The 16,881-nt window shown below is 47.0% G+C and overlaps 1 protein-coding gene across 1 annotated transcript in view; it reads left to right on the top strand.

Annotated features, from left to right (window-relative positions):
- The window catches only part of LOC134416994 (collagen alpha-1(VII) chain-like), a 97,855-nt gene that overhangs the window by 33,898 nt on the left and 47,076 nt on the right, over positions 1–16,881 (top strand). Inside the window, exons 26-47 of the mRNA XM_063153644.1 lie at positions 97–177; positions 273–299; positions 505–549; positions 1,253–1,321; positions 1,416–1,493; positions 2,888–2,914; positions 3,060–3,113; positions 4,287–4,358; positions 4,599–4,658; positions 4,895–4,930; positions 5,430–5,465; positions 6,330–6,362; positions 7,843–7,905; positions 8,201–8,260; positions 9,321–9,356; positions 10,950–11,012; positions 11,533–11,577; positions 11,874–11,945; positions 13,584–13,637; positions 15,054–15,092; positions 15,264–15,299; positions 15,859–15,984. Of these exons, the coding sequence (XP_063009714.1) occupies positions 97–177; positions 273–299; positions 505–549; positions 1,253–1,321; positions 1,416–1,493; positions 2,888–2,914; positions 3,060–3,113; positions 4,287–4,358; positions 4,599–4,658; positions 4,895–4,930; positions 5,430–5,465; positions 6,330–6,362; positions 7,843–7,905; positions 8,201–8,260; positions 9,321–9,356; positions 10,950–11,012; positions 11,533–11,577; positions 11,874–11,945; positions 13,584–13,637; positions 15,054–15,092; positions 15,264–15,299; positions 15,859–15,984 (1,212 nt within the window). The remainder of the gene's footprint in view (positions 1–96; positions 178–272; positions 300–504; positions 550–1,252; positions 1,322–1,415; positions 1,494–2,887; positions 2,915–3,059; positions 3,114–4,286; positions 4,359–4,598; positions 4,659–4,894; positions 4,931–5,429; positions 5,466–6,329; positions 6,363–7,842; positions 7,906–8,200; positions 8,261–9,320; positions 9,357–10,949; positions 11,013–11,532; positions 11,578–11,873; positions 11,946–13,583; positions 13,638–15,053; positions 15,093–15,263; positions 15,300–15,858; positions 15,985–16,881) is intronic.

Genomic DNA, 16,881 nt, shown 5'->3' with positions numbered 1-16,881 from the left:
TGGGATTTGGGAATGCTCTCAAGTGTCAGCATGAAGCTGTTGGGGTTTGCAGGTCTGAGGCCATGCCCCCCACGCTGCTCTTTTCCATGATTTTAGGGTCTCCCTGGGAAGGACGGCATTCCTGGGCTGCCGGGTAGGCCGGGCCGCCCGGGTCCTCCAGGCCCCCCTGGAATCATGGTATGGATTGGTTCCAACAAACTTTTCCATAACAAACTTTTCCAAAGGGCCATTCCAGAGAAAAGTGACCAGTATCCCCCTGTCCTGTTTTGCAGGGGCTCCCTGGCAGCCAAGGTGACGTTGTGAGTATTTGGGATCCTGGGTTGGGTTGGTTTGGGTTGGAAGGGGCCTTAAAACTCATCCCATTCCATGGGCAGGGACACATCCCACTATCCCAGGGTGCTCCAAGCCCTCTCCAGCCTGGCCTTGGACACTGCCAGGGATCAGCACCCATGGTCTTGGGGCTGGTTTTCTGTTTAACACTGCAGAATTTATTTTTAATTCCAGGGATCCCCGGGCTATCCAGGACCCGCGGGGCCGAAAGGAGACAGAGTGAGTTCCATTCCTGGCTTTCACTGGGAAAAATTCATTTCTTTGTTGTGACACGAAATGAAATGTGTGAAATGAAAATTCATTTCATTTGTTGTGACTTCTCTTTTCCAAGCATTTTCACTGGGATCTTTGGTAAATGTAAATTTTTAACCTGTGTCTACCTAATCCTACACTGCCAGACTTCATCTTTGGGCAGTTTCCCTCAGGAATTTTATGTCTTTATGAAGAAAAGTGCTCAATCCTAATCTCAGGTTCTGGGCACAATTAATTAGTTAATTGCAGAAGAAGGTGGGGTCATTGTGCCTTTCTGAGTTTCCATTATTAACCATTTCCATTATTAACAAACCATTATTAACAAACTAACAAACCCAAGTTTCCATTATTAACAATCCATTTAGGACACTAAAATATTTCAATATTTACTGGGGGCAGAGCCCAGGAGGAGCTTCCTGCCCTTCTCCCAGTCCCCATTCCTCCTCTTTCCTTGCATCTCCCTGAGCTGTCTGTGCAGATGGAGATCAGGAACGGATACTGCTGAAAGCCAACTTCCATTTTCTCCTTGGGATTAATTTTTTTCCCGTGCCAGCAAACAAAACTCAAGTCATGGCCATGTGGTTTTGGGAACCAGGTGCTTTGGGTTGATGGAATTTGCCCTAAATCACCCAATCTGCTCCTGGATGTCCCAAAGTGCCTTTATCCACAGGGAGAGCCAGGCTATGTCCTGGGAGGCGTGGAGGTGATTCCTGGCCGGAATGGGCAGCCTGGCCCCCCTGTGAGTATCAAACCCCGGGTGTGGGGAACCTCCAGCTTCCCAAGGGCTGGGAGAGATCCCAAATCCCTCTCTCTCCCATTTTTCCTTGTTGCAGGGACAGAAGGGGCAGCCAGGGGTTCCTGGGGTTCCAGGACCACCAGGTTCTCCAGGGCCACCAGGAATCTCCATCAAGGTGAGTCTGCAGCAAAATTCTGGGATGTACCACTGATGGGTTGGGAATCTGACCTAGGAGAGAGGCTGGGCAGAGTTCCAGAATAAAGCAGGGATTCATTCACAGGGTCTCCTCCATGGCTGCACCTTGGGCAGCAGCAGAGCCCAGCCAGGGCTGCACCCAAGATGAACCAAAACGGCCCCAAAATGCACGAGCGCTGCCGGGGTCTGTCCCTGGGATCAGCTCTGCTCCATTTGCACCTTGCAGTTCATTGTCCCATTGCAGCTTTAGCCCAGGCAGTCCCACCCTGCTTGTTTTTCTCTCTCCAGCCCACGGGGTTTGTGCTCCTGGGCTGAGATTTGGGGCATTTGTCCTTGGTGCCCAGCTGGAGCAGGAATTGTTTTGTCTCCCTGCTCTGTGAAGAGAATTCCATGTTGGGAAGGATGAAAGTTTGACAAGAAGGTCTCACAGATATGTTTGCTTAGCTGAAAGATTTTTAAACGTGGAGTCTGATGAAGGAATAGAGATGGAAGCAAGTTCTGATATAGAAGAAAAGAATTGCTGAGCCAGTCTCACTGGATAACCAAGGAGGCAAAGGGTGTGTGAGTTAGAAGGGGTTTTATGGCTTAGAGCAAAGGATAAACCCACCCCAAACAAGAAGATGTTTTTACCAAGCACAAAGAGAGCGCAGGCAAACAAGGCAGCAAATGGTGCAAGTAGAAAAAAGGGCTCAGAATTTTCCACTGCAAGAAAACTGAGAAACAACTTCTAGCTTAAACTGTAATGCACTAACTTTGAGTGACTGGAGAACAGTAACATGAATATGGTAATTACAGCAGTTATGATGGGCTATAGATAATAGTTCAGGTATAGATTGGTTCTGCTGCATGAAGGTGCTCAGCAAAGAAAAGTCTATAATGCATTGTGACCAAAACCAAAGGGGCTCCAGGCCTGCCTGCAGCTGGAGCTGACAGCTGTGGGCACAGCTCTGTCACCCACCCTGGGCTGCTGTGACACCTTGGATGCAATAAATTGCATTTTGGATACAATAAACTGCATTTTGGATACAATAAACTGCATTTTGGAGAGCCCCTGGAGTCCCACCTCCCTCATTTAGGCCCTTACAGCTCGCCATCCCATAACATGAAGCCCAGACCCACACACTAAAGCAGCACAGAATGTGGAAAATATAAAAGCTAAGCCTGAGTTATCAGCACGGGAAAAGGAGACCCAACTCCCAATATTGAGGGCGAGGTGTCTGGAGGCCTCTCCTAAAGCTCTGCCTTCTGCTGGGAGTGGGAATTTTGTTCTCCTGGATTGTCAGACTGCCGGATTCTTTTTTTCTGGGATGAAGTTTAGTGAGGAGCCCCTAAATGCCCATCCCATGGGAATTCTCCTTGTCCTTTCTGTTTCAGGGTGAACCAGGGGATTCAGGAATCAGGGTGAGTACCTGAGGTCGGCTTTCACTTGGGGATGAAAAGCCTTTTTTCCATCATTATTTCCAAAGTTCTGGCTTCCAAACTTCCCAAAATTCCATGGAGATCCATGAAGGGATCATGGAGTGGGGCTTTCCTGTGCTTCATGCAGGGTCCTCGTGGCAGGAGTGGCCTCAAAGGTGACAGAGGAGACACGGGAGAGCCGGTGAGTGGTCAAGAAATCAGGGAAAAACTGGGCCAGGTCCAGAGGAGGGAAAAATGTGGATCAAGAACAAATGGCCCAAAGTGACAGCAGATCCAAAACAAGGGAATGTGTGAATCCACAAAATTAGAGAGTTTTGGGAAAGCTGCAAAAGGCAGAACTGTGATTAGAGCTAAGCAGCAGCCATGAGATTGGTCAGCAGAAAATTTAAAAAGTAGAAAAGCAAGGACAAATAGAACAATGGTCTGTGTATTGATGCTTATCTAGAATAACTCCCTAAGCTGCAGAAAAGTTTATCTGGTGATATATGAGGGAGTTCTAAGTTAATAATGGAGCTCTGTGTTTAAGGCTCACAAGCAGGGATTGGGTTTGAAATAAGCCAGCATTGTTTAACCAAAGGCACCTGTGCTTACAGTGGTTGGATGGAACTGCTGTCAATGTGCTTTTGCTGTGTGGGATTGGTCACAAAACTGTAAAAGTGAGCTGTGACATTGAGTTCTGTGTCTGCTGCCTGGGGTGTGAGCTGAGGGCATCTTCCCATTGCCACAGCCATGGAATGAGGCTGGTGCTGGAAAATCAAACAGCTCAAGGCACGTTCCCAGCAGCCCTGTCCTGTTGGTGATTTGTGCAGAGACCTTGGCTGCTGACAGGGAACGGGATGGTTCTTCCCAGAAATCACCCCACAAGGAGGTTTGGGGTATGGGGAGTTTGAGTTGAAGGGGAGATACGAGAAGTCCGTGGAGGATTGCTGGGAATCCAAGACACCAGGATTGGTTTGGGAATTCCCTGTGTTACAAATGGCTCCATCTGAAGGATAACACCCCTGTGCTGTTCTTCCATCCTTCCTGCATCACTTTTTGTTGTTTTTGCCATATTGGAGAGCCATATCCCATAAACCAGCCCTCTCCATGGCTCTGCTTTCACCATTCCAGACCCACGTGGGCTCCCAGCCTCTGTCTCCCATTGTTTCCCTTTCCTGAGTAAATCCAGGGATTCACAACTTATTTGTGAGGGAAAAGGAAATTTGGGAATGCACAGAGAGCTCTGTAATTCCTCACTTTCAAAGCAACTCCTCAGGTGGACAGATCAGGATAAATATTTCTCTGCAGAATTAAAAATAACCCTTGCCAGTTTGAAGGGAAATAAAAAGATTTGATGATGTTCCTTCCTTTCCAGGGAAAACCTGGTTTGCCAGGCCCTGTGGGGCTCCATGGGGCTCCTGGACCGCCTGGACCACAGGGAGAAAAGGTTGGATATTTCCTGAATCCCTCAGCCCAGGGGGAAAATGACAGGAATAGCAGGGTAGACCTGTGGGAATGCATTTTGGGATGTCCCAACATTCCTGGAATTTGCTCTGCTCAGAGCCAAACACTTCCCAGAGGGAATTTCTCCCCTCCTGTTTTGCTGAGAAAGACTGTGGAGCAGAAATCTGGGAAGGATGGGTGCTCTGGGGTCAGCATTCCTGAGGATTCTGTACTTTCCTTGCAGGGAATGGCAGGAATTGGCATCCCTGGCACTGCTGGCACGAAGGGGGAAGAAGGAGAGCAGGTGGGTTGGGAACCCTGCAGTGAGGTTTGCATTAAAATCCTCTCAGAGACTTCAGTGGCTCCAAAGTCTCCTCCAGTTTTTAGGTTTTCCTTGGAATCCCGTGGTTCCACATGGAAAGGGTGAGAAAATTGAGGAATTTGGGGTTTAAAATCAGAGTTCCATGTGGAAAGGGTGAGAAAATTGAGGAATTTGGGGTTTAAAATCTGAGTTTTCACTGTTTCCTCGGTTGCTTTCAGGGAATGATGGGACCTCCAGGAGCCCCAGGACCAAAGGTGGGTGCTGAAATCCTGAACCTGGAATTCAGGTTCCAAGGAAATTTTCTGCCCCTAACCGCATCATAATTAATCATCATCATAATTCCTGTGGGAGTCATTGGATCATGGAATGGTTTGGGTTGGAGGTGACCTTCCAAAGCCTGGTCCAAACCCTCTGGACTGAGCAGGGACAGACCTTCAAACCAGCCTGACCTGGAGCCTTCCAGGCTCAAAAGCAAAAAAAAGGGGGAATAATTTTCCACTCCCTGCACTCTGGAATTCCTTGCTGCCAAGGAGAGGCCTGGAATGGCAGCAAGGTGGGATATTTTCAATAATAAACCACACTTTTGTGGCCAGGGAGACTCCAGAGTCCCAGGCTGGAAGAGCTGGTCTGTAATTAATGGAAAATTGGGTTGAGGAGCTCCATCCTTCCCTCCCTCCCTCTGGATGGCAGCAGGAGCCAAAAATGCTGGATCTGATTCCATTCCGGTGGAAATTCCCTTCTGATTTCTTCCAGGGAATTCCGGGACCTCCAGGGCAGAAGGGAGACCAAGTGAGTGGAACAGTGAGGGAACATTTGACCAGCTCAGGTGCAATTTTCCTGATTTTTCATCCTGTTTTTCCCAGCTTGTTCCCTGTGGGATCCAGCAGGGATATCCTTCAGCTCAGTTCTCCTCTCTCCTTGGCCCTTGTGCTTCTGGGATGACTTTTGGGCACTTTCAAGGAATAAATGGTGGGAAAGGGATGAGCAAAAAGTTTTCCCTGCCTCACATTTCTCATTCCATTGGCCGCCATTCCTTCCTCTTGCCTTGCAGGGAAATCCAGGATTTCCAGGTGCTCCAGCCTTGGAGGTAACTTGGAGTGGTCGAGAGCCCTTCTTGTCCTTCAGCTGTGCAGCTTCAACCCCAAAATTCCAGCATTCCAAGAGCTGTGTCCCACAGGACCGTGGGAAGAACACCCAGACCTTTTCCCTGATCCTCCTGCCAAATTTGCCCTCTTCTCCCTTTGCTCCACTTCCCATATTCCCAATATTCCCATTGTCCCCTCAATGGAGCTCCACTGCTCTCCAGGAAAGATGAGGATGAAAATTCCCAGCATTGAATCCGTGTGCTCCAGGCTCCCCATCCACAGGGATGAGCCCTGCTGGACACCCACAGCTCTCCGTGTCCCCCCAAATTCCAGCTTCCAGGAGAAACCTCCGTGGTGGCTGCCTCTGTGTCCCACAAAATGTCTTATCCCATAATAATTCTTATCCCATGACAATTTTTATCCCATAACATTCCTTGCGTGCTTTGGAAAAGGTACCATGAAAAGGCAATTTTTAAAATTTTAATTTTTTTTTTTTTTTTATTTAAATTAAGTAAATTAAATTTTTTAAACAGAGTTTAACATTTCTGTGATTTCTTCTTCTCCTCAGATTTCGGGACCTCCAGGCACAAAAGGTGTCAAGGTAAGACTGACATTTAATTAATTACTTACTTAATTAGCATTGCTTGAAAAGGCAAGATCTATTCCTGGAAAAGCAGAGGTTGTTCCAAGTTTCCTGAATTCCATCTCCCTTGTGATTGACAGGAGACGAGAGCTTGGAAAATCTTGTCCTGGGGATATTTCCCTTGCTTTTATTCACATTTTGTACCTGGTATTCCCATTCTAGCCTAGGTCCAGGGGAAAATTTGGGATTTCAGAGGGGAGACATCGCTCATGTGCAGATCCAGCCTAATCCCAGAAGACACTTCCAGCTGTTCCCTGGCTGAATTTTCAATATTTTCCAGCTGCTTTAGAGAATTCCAATCCCTTTCTCAGTGGCTTTGAGTGAAACATGACCTGGAATATTTTAAATAGAATTTTTTAACTTTTTGTTTTTCAGTCTTGCTCTGTCATTGCCATCCTGCCAAGAACCTTTTCTCTGTGAGAAGGATTTTCTGCAGGACTGATTCCCTGTGGTTTTTCCATGGAAATTCCCTACAGTGCTTCAGACTTCCCTCATTCCATAGGCACAAGAAATTTTGACTTTTTTGCTGGGATTTGATGTTGGAATCCCCTCCTTTCATTGGTCCTGTTGCCCAGACTGCTTAACCTCAGCTGGCAAAAATCCCTCTTTTCTTTTAGGCTGAGCTTAAGTGGTGTCCTGGGAATCTTGCTGTGGCCTTGTGATGGAATGTGGCCTGGAATATCTGAAAATTTTTATTATTATTCGTGATATTTCACTGACAACCTGCAGAGAAATGACAGATGCTCATTTTATTCACTTTAAACCAGTAAAAATGCGTTTATGGTGCTGCGTAATGTGGCAACAACTGTGATGAATTTTGGATGGCAGAAGGCAGGTTGGAAAAAATTCCTTAAAAATCCAGGATGGATGGATGGATGGATGGGTGCATTTGGCAAAGGAATTTTTTCCAGGGTGCAGACAAATTAGTGGGGTTTATTTAATTCACTTTAAACCTGTAAAAATGTGTTTATGGTGCTATGTAGTGTAGCAACAACTGTGATGAATTTTGGATGGCAGAAGGAAGGTGCCATGGAAAAAAATTCCTTAAAAATCCAGGATGGATGGATGGATGGATGGGTGGATTTGGCAAAGGAATTTTTTCCAGGGTGCAGAGAAATTACAGGTGTTCATTTAATTCACTTTAAACCAGAAAAATGCATTTATGGTGCTGCGTAATGTGGCAACAACTGTGATGAATTTTGGATGGCAGATGGCAGGTTGGAAAAAATTGAAAAAATTCCTTAAAAATCCAGGATGGATGGATGGATGGATGGATGGATGGATGGATGGATGGATGGATGGATGGGTGGGTGGATTTGGCAAAGGAATTTTTTCCAGGATTCATTAAAAGTGCAGAATGCAGCCCTAAGGAGTCACGGGAGCAGGGCTTGGCTTCCTGCAGGATATTCCTGGTTTCAGGTGTGTCTTTTGTTCCCAGGGAGATCCTGGACCAGCCGGACCACGAGGAGACAAAGGAGTCCCAGGAGAAAAAGGGGAGAAGGTGATGACCTCGCACTTCCTTCAGGGATAAAAGGATTCATTTTGTTTGTGGCCACCAAGGAAGCTCTGAGAGAGATGGAATTCCATCCATCCAGGAATCCAGTGGAAGATTTCCATGTGTAGAAATCCAAAGCTCCTGGAAAGGAAATCAGGGAGGGAGTAAATGTTCTGCTCCGTGGTTATCCGTGGGGATGGAAATATCTTGGATCTGCTCTGGTTTTTCCTGCTCTGGGGAGGTTTCTCCTGAGCTTGGAAAAGCTGCCTTGGCAAGACCCTGAATCCATTTGTTTTTTCAGGGAAGTCCAGGGTTTGGAATTCCTGGCCAGCCTGGGCTGAAGGGAGACATCGGTGACCGGGTGAGTGGGACAGTGGGGTGGGTGTGCAATGGGAAGAAGGGCCCAGGGGACAAGCCAGAAGGTTTAGGGACAAAACCTCTCCATCACCTCCATGGATTTGTTGGCCCTGAGGAGATGAACACTGGGGAGGTGACAAGGAACCACGCTGGTGACCCTGGGGAGGCCTGGGGTGACGGGGTCAGGCGCAAAGGTGGGATCCCCCAAAATGTGGAGAATTCCTCATGGCTGGAGGAAAACACGGATGGTCAGTGCTCAACTGGTGGCTCTGTAGGCAGAATCCAAGGAAATCCCATTTCCAGTTATTTTCCCGTCCTGAAAGTCACCTTGATCTTCATCTTCCTGACTTTTGTGTCTAGGAAGGTCTTGGTGGCTCCCCTGATGACTCCAGCGATGTCCAGGAAGGGTTGGGTTAATTCTTGCTGTTCCCTTCTCCAATTCCGTTCATTTTAATCCAGCAAAAATTGGCAAATCCCAATGTGCTGGTGTTCACAGGGGTGCCAGGATGAGGGAAGAGATGAGAATGTTGACTCCATGTTTCAGAAGGCTGATTTATTATTTTATTATATATATTATATTAAAACTATACTAAAAGAACAGAAGAAAGGATTTCATCAGAAGGCTGGCAAGGAATAGAAAGGAATATGGAATGATAATAAAATCTTGTGACTGACCAGAGAGTCCAATACTGCTGGACTGTGATTGGCCATTAATTAGAAACAACCACATGAGACCAATCCCAGATGCACTGTTCCATTCCACAGCAGCAGATAATCATTGTTCACATTTTGTTCCTGAGGCCTCTCAGCTTCTCAGGAGAAAAATCCTGGCAAAGGGATTTATCAGAAAATATCATGGCTACATCCCAATATTATGGATGAGTATCTTTGTAAGAGAGGTGGGAAGCTCAAAACATTGATGGTTTCAAAGTGGGGGAGACAGGAGACACCTGTGGACAGGCTGCACTTGGCACAGTGTCCCACAATCTCTCGTGGGACATTCCCTGTTCTCCCCTTCTCTGACTTTACCTGGAATTATCTTACCTGTGTCATTCCTTCTGCAGGGAAATGTGGGATTGTCTGGGAAGCCAGGTCAGAAGGTGAGTCCATGGAAAGATTTGTTCCCTGGGAGGGTGGGGAGGCCCTGGCACAGAATTCCCAGAGCAGCTGGGGCTGCCCCTGGATCCCTGGAATGTCCAAGGCCAGGTTGGACAGGGCTTGGACCACCCTGGGGTAATGGAAGATGTCACTGCCCATGGATGGGGGTGGAACCAAGTGTTCTCAGAGGTTTCCTTCCAACATCTCTGATCGGGGCTTAAAAAACTCCTGCTAATCCTCACCTGCAGGATTTTCCCCAGAAAAAGTTCAAAACCAGTCAAGAAATTTCTGGAAAAATCCCACCCTGGAATTTGTTCAGTGAGTGTCTCACCGTGGGCATTCTTCAAGCAGGGATCTCCCAGAGCTGGCTGGAGGAGGGTTTGGGTTTGGGAATTGTTCCATAGATCTGTGAATGGAATGTTTAGACCAGATCAGCTTCCAGGGCATGTAAAAATGGGATGTAACAAAATGGGATGCAGCCAAGCCAGGAGGCGCTAACGAGATGTGTTAATGAGGTTGCAAAATGGAGGCAAGGAAAGGTGTTTGGGTTGGGAGAAGGCCTGGAGAGGTGGTGTCACAAATTTCCCAGATTTCATGGAATATTCTGAGTTGGGAGAAACCCATGAGGATCATCCAATCCAGCTCTTAAGGAAATGGGATCAATCCACGGCCTTGTGGGACAAACATCAAACAGGGCAGATGAGGACCCACGAGAGCTCTCCCATCCATGAAAGCTCAGCTGATTTAGATGGGAATAAAAATTAAAACGTGGCATGGGAACTGATCCCATGTCCTAGAGTGGATCCATCTCGAGTCTCTGCTAATCTGAGATGCTCCAGGAGGTGGAGAACCTCAACAGATTCTGTCCTCAGTGAATTCCAGGGATGATTGTGGAGTCTGGATAGATGAGGTTAGAGCTGGATGCTTTCCAGCCTGATAATCCTACAAAAATAATAATGCTATAATTAAATAAACTGAAATGCTATAAGCATATATATTATTAAATAAATCAAAATAAAATAAATATTAATAGTAAAAATCCTACAAAAATAATAATGCTATAATTAAATAAACTGAAATGCTATAAGCATATATATTATTAAATAAATCAAAATAAAACAAATATTAATAGTAAAAATCCTACAAAAATAATAATGCTATAATTAAATAAACTGAAATGCTATAAGCATATATTATTAAATAAATCAAAATAAAACAAATATTAATAGTAAAAATCCTATAAAATAATAATGCTATGATTAAATAAACTGAAATTCTATAAACATATATTATTAAATAAATCAAAATAAAACAAATATTAATAGTAAAAATCCTATAAAATAATAATGCTATGATTAAATAAACTGAAATTCTATAAACATATATTAGTAAATAAATCAAAATAAAATAAATATTAATAATACAAATCCTACAATCCCAGTTCTTCCTAGCACAGGGTAAATGCTCTGAACCCAAATTCCATCCAGGATTGTGGGAGCAGCTCCATGACCATGGATGTGCTGCTGGGATCTGCCCTCCGTGTCTGAGGGCTGTGGAATGCAGGACAGGAATGTGACAAGTCTTGTTTCCTTCAGGGGGAGAGAGGCGAACCAGGATTCCCTGGAAAACCAGGAGAGGCCGGGCTGAGAGGAAAAGATGTGAGTAAAGGCAGGATCCAGGGGGATGGAGCTGCTGATCCCTTGGGGCCAACCAACAAAATAAATCCCAGCTCTGAAATGACAAACAAGGGACGACTTTTATTCCTTATAATTCAACATCAGTGCCCAGAGCAGCTGGGGCTGTCCCTTGATCCCTGGAAGTGTCCAAGGAAAGGTTGGACAGGGCTTGGAGCAGCCTGGGACAGGTGGCAATCACCTCATCCTACCCCTAAATTTAAATATTCCGGTCACCCCACGCCTTGTGCCCCTTTTTCCTCATTTATGGGAATGCTGTAAAACACCATCCCTAATTAAGGACATCCCAGACATCCCAAAACCTGCCTCTATCCCAGTTTTCCAAGCATTAAGCAGGGCTAAAGAGATTTAACCTCCATTGGAGCCCCTGGAATGTTTGATGGACTCGGTTCTCTCCCTTTAAACCATTTCCCCCAGGTCTAAGTGCAATAAAATCCCTGTCACTTGATGGGAAAACATTTGGAAAGCTGCTCCTCTCTTTTAGGGAGAAGCTGGAGTCCCTGGAGAGCCAGGAGTGAGAGGAATCAGGGTAATAATTCCTGTATTTATATTGTATTATATTATATTATATTATATCATATCATATCATATCATATCATATCATATCATATCATATCATATCATATTATTTTTTCCTCCCCTTGTGAGTGGTGGGGCTGCTCTGTTTCCCTTCTCCATCCCAATGGGAGCCTTCACTTGGAAATATGCCCTTCCAAATATTCCTTTCCTGTGGGGGAAAAAATAATATTTTCCTTGATATTTTCCTTTTCTGAGCTGCTGCTCGGGCTCTGTGTGGGACTTTTTTCTCTCAATTTCTTCTTGCAGGGTCCTCCTGGACTCCCAGGACGAGCTGGAGAGCAAGGAATGAAGGGAGATCCGGGAGAACCTGGAAAGGATGTAAGGAATCCCTGAAAGAGCAGCTGGGAGAGGGTGGATTTTGGGGGAGCTTTTATTTATTCCCAGCATCCTAAATAAATAATATTTATTTATTCGGATTGGTGTTGGATGGATCCAACGTGGATTGATCCAGCAGAGATGGATTCACTCCACCCTTTTTTCATCCCTGTGGGAAAAAAAAAATCAGGGAAAATATTACCAAGTTTCTCACGACTTTACCTAAATCCTATTTTGGAGATTCCCAAAAATATTGCAGCTTCTCCCTTTCTCCCACCATTTTCCCTGTGGCCATTTCAAGAATTGAGAGTTTAAATTTGCAATTAAATTATTTAATTTAATTATTTAATTTATTTTATCAAATTATTTTGCTTATTGTATTTAATTATTATTTAATTTTTTTATTTATTTATTTTTAATTTTATCTATTCCTGCTGTTTATTTTGTGGGGACAGGGAAGAACACGAGGCAGAACAGCCACAACATCATTCTCAAGTAATTAAGAAGTTTTTCTGCGCTGGGAGGAAAAACTCATTCCCAGAGGTCCAAAGGTTGTTTTTGGATGGATCCTTTGCAGCCATTCCTTTCCAAATTCCTGATTTGCCTGCAGGAATCGTGTCCTGAGTCACAGGAAAAATGGGATTGGGAGAAAAGCTGCAGGAAATATCCCCATGGATCCCAAACAGATCAAACCCCAGGCTTTCCCAAAGAAATGGTGTTGCTTTTTAGCCAGGATGTGGCGGCAGGGAAATAAAAGCAAAATTTGAATTGCACGAGAGGTTATTCCATTATTCCAGGTGGGATAGCAAAGGAAAAACCAGGAAAAGCAGGAAAACTGCAGGAACATGAGCCCTTCTGGAGGTCAAGCTTTGAGTGAGGAGCAGAATTGCTCCAAATTTAGCGTAAAATTGGGAATTAGGGAGACACAAGAAGGGCTTGGTTGGTCCCCCTGGAGAAGGAGGTGTTAGTTTGGGACCAGCACCCAGGAAATGGGAATTTTAGAGGGAAACTAACGCATTCCTGCTGGTTTTCAGGGAATTGCTCCAAATTTAACCCAAAATTGGGAATTAGGGAGGTACGAGAAGGGCTTGGTTGGTCCCCCTGGAGAAGGAGGTGTTAGTTTGGGACCAGCACCCAGGAAATGGGAATTTTAGAGGGAAACTAACATGTTCCTGCTGGTTTTCAGGGATTTGCTCCAAATCTAACCCAAAAACGGGAATTAGGGAGACACAAGAAGGGGTTGGTTGGTCCCCCTGGAGAAGGAGGTGTTAGTTTGGGACCAGCACCCAGGAAATGGGAATTATAAAGGAGTATTAATTCATTCCTGCTGGTTTTCAGGGAATTGTTCCAAATTTAACCCAACAAATGGGAATTAGGGAGACACAAGAAGGGGTTGGTTGGTCCCTCTGGAAAAGGTGGTGTTAGTTTGGGATCAGCACTCAGGAAATGGGAATTTTAGAGAGGGACTAACACATTCCTACTGGTTTTCCGGGAATTACCCTAAATTTAACCTAAAAATAGGAGCAGCAAGACACAAGAAGGGGTTGGTTGGTCCCTCTGGAAAAGGTGGCGTTAGTTTGGGACCAGCACCCCGGAAATGGGAATTTTAGAGGGGAACTAACGCATTCCTGCTGTTTTCAGGGAGATCCAGGGAAGGACGGCCTGAGAGGTGAAAGAGGCCCCCCAGGCCCAAAGGTAGGTGCTGAGTCCACGTTTCTGTGGTGGTGCCACCACCTCGGGCAGGTCAGAGGGGAGAAAAACCCAGCTCAGGTCTCCTCTGAACCCCCAAAAGTTTGGGATTTCAAAGCAGAGCTCCTGGGACGGGCTAAGGAACTCATGGTCGTGCCAGGGCCGTGGTGGTCCCACATCTCCACAGAGCTTCTTTGGGAAGAAGAATGTTCTTCGGGAGCCAAACAGGATAAATTTCTGGAATGTTCACAGATTGTTCCTTCCTTCCCTCCTCGTGCAAGTTGAAGAGCACATGGAAAGGGTTGGAAGGAGGAATGGCTTTGGATCCCACACATCCAAGATCTTTAGAAGTGGGAACAACTCCTTCCTTAACGGAGAGGAAAATGCTGCAGGAAGCAGCACCAGTGGGAACAGGGAGATTTCCTGGTTGCCACAAGATCCAAACCTTTGGAAAAGCAGAAGTTTGTCCAGGGAAGAGGCATTCCAAGTTGTCCCTTGGCTGGAGATGCCCTCAGGGCCTTCCTGGTGCCCTTCATTCCACCGGAATCTGTCGATGCAGAACCCGGATTTCAGTGAAATGAAGCCCCTCAGAGAGGCAGGTCAGCCCCACCTCAGCTGATGTTCCTCACCCCAGGAGCCTCCAGGCTGGACCTTCCCCAACCCTGCAGCTCCTCCACGATTTCATCCCTGCACGATCCAAGATCTCTGGCCTGGAGATGGAATTCCATCGCCGTGACCTTCTGTGGGAGCCCGTCCTGCTGGAGATGTTGGGCCCAGCCACGTGTGGGGCCACCGCCAGAAGGGACCACCAGCCACGAGGACACCTTGGCCATCGTCCTCCTCAGTGTCCTCTGCACTGGTGGCACCAAGGGACCTCCACAATCTTTCCTTTCCCACACGTTTGTGGCCAAGAGGTGGAGAAGGGGATGGAGCAAAGCTCTGGCCCAAACCTCACTTGGAAAGGAGGACGGTTGGATGCTGCTCATGGGCCAGGCTTTTCCAAAAAAATTCCATCTATCTGTGCCTGTGTCCAGTGGAGAAGGGAAGGAGTGGGGTGGGATTCAAACCCCTAAATGGGATTTATCCGAGATTATGGAGTGAGCTGGTGGCACCAAGGGACCTCAACAATCTTTTCTTTCCCTATGGCCAAGAGGTGGAGAAGGGGATGGAGCAAAGCTCTGGCCCAAACCTCACTTGGATGCTGCTCAAGGGCCAGGCTGTCCCTACAAAATCCATCTGTGCCTGTGTCCAGTGGAGGAGGAATGGGATGATGGGGTGGGATTCAAACACCTAAATGGGATTTATCTGGGATTATGGAGTGGACTGGTGTCAGATAAAGGACCAGATATGGGATTACCCCCCTTGCACTTTTGTTCCTTATGGAAATGATGGAATTAATGAGCTGATCTCATTTATTCCAAGGGAGAACCTGGCCCACCAGGAAGAGGAGTGGAAATGAAGGTAAATAAATCAAAATTAATGACCGTATCAATGTTGGAATCACCTCCCGCTCTGTCTGGGTTGGGATGGCAGAGGGGACCTAATGTGTGTCCACTTGGCCATCAGCCACTTCCAGGAGAAACCTCCTGGAGAGCAGAGGGGGAGAAATTGGGCTTTTCTTTCCCCTTGCAGGACCTGGAGAGGCTTTTTGAAGCATACGGGATCAAGGTAGGAGATCCTTTGTCCTCCTTCCTGACCAGGGGTTGTAATTTGGCTTTTCCGTCTCTTCCCTCTGGGAATCCTGGAGGTGGCGTTTGCTCCCCCAGCCATCCCAGGAAGGTTCATTCCATTTCCTTTTCCAGGTTGTATTTAGATATTTCTGGGACAGATTTTTGCTGCCATTTCATGGAGTGGGTGGTGGCTTTGAGGCCCCTGTGACAGTGACACATGGACCTTAAAGCTCCTCTAATTCCAACCTCAACACCTTCCACTATCCCAGGGTGCTCCAAACCCCATCCAACCTGACCTTGGACGCTTCCAGGGATGGGGCAGCCACAGCTTCTCTGGGAATTCCATTCCAGCAAAGGACACCTGGATGGCCCAATGCCCCCCAGGGGTAGAGGGCATCCTTTGGATCTGCCAATCACTGGACACCCTTCTGGAATTCCAGGACTGACAGACAGTGCTGGGAGGGGAAAGGAGAGGTGCCTGACACACCTGGGAGGGCATTGTCAGGGGAGGGATCCAAAGTTCTGAGGTAAACCCTGAAATCACTCCCCAACCCCAGCTGGCGCTGCTGAGGGAGCTCTCGGAGGCGATCCTGCGGCTCGGGCTGGACGGGCTCCTGTGGCACCGGGATGGCTCCAGGACGAGCAGAACTTCCATGGAAAACCAGGCAGCCGTGCCTGTCACCGTGAGTCACCTCAGCTGCCAGGGGTGGCAGCCCTCCAGGGAATGAGGGAGGTGGGAACGAGCCACCAAAGCCATCGGGGTCACCTCTGTCATCATGGTGGCCTGGGAGAGGCTGTGGCTGGCACCGGGATCTGAGATCTTTGGGATAAAGGGATACAAAACACTCATTTTTTAATGGGCATGAGGGAATCAGTCACTGTTGTCCATCAGAGCCATTCCCAAAGCTACCAAAGCCATCAGGGTCACCTCTGTCCTCGAGCAGGTCATGGTGGCTTGGCAGAGGCTGTGGCTGACTCTGGGATCTGGATCTTTGGGATAAAGGGATACAAAACACTCATTTTTTAATGAGAGAATCAGTCTTTGTTGTCCATAGGAGCCATTCCCAAAGCCACCAAAGCCGTCAGGGTCACCTCTGTCCTCAAGCAGGTCACGGTGGCTTGGCAGAGGCTGTGGCTGACCCTGGGATCTGGGAACTTTGGGATAAAGGGATACAAAACACTAATTTTCCTAATGGGAATGAAGGAATCATTCCCAATGTCTTGTAGGGAATTCAATCATTCCCATTCAATCATTTGTTGTCCATAGGAGCCATTCCCAGAGCCACCAAAGTGTCCTTGTGCCCTCTGGGAGCTTTTGGAGTGGTGGGTGTGGGGTTGGAAGCACCAAAAGGGGCCATGAGTGGGGTCTTGACAGTAAAAAGGATCCCAGGGAGGGAAGAAGATTCCTTGGAAGGGAAGTTTGGATGTGGCCAGCAAGGAATTGCAGCCCACTCGCCCCATCCTGGCCCAGAAATGTCACCAAGTGGGACGGAGCATGCTGGAAGGCTGGGAAAGGTTGGGATGAAGCCACCAGGACCCAGTTCCTCGTAGGTCTGGGAGCTCGGGACTGTCACTGTCAC

This window comes from Melospiza melodia, chromosome 4, assembly GCF_035770615.1.
Source record: "Melospiza melodia melodia isolate bMelMel2 chromosome 4, bMelMel2.pri, whole genome shotgun sequence".
In the NCBI taxonomy this organism is placed as follows: Eukaryota; Metazoa; Chordata; class Aves; order Passeriformes; family Passerellidae; genus Melospiza; species Melospiza melodia.
The sequence above is the reverse complement of the archived record's forward strand: the minus strand, read 5'-3'. Positions and strand labels throughout refer to the sequence as shown.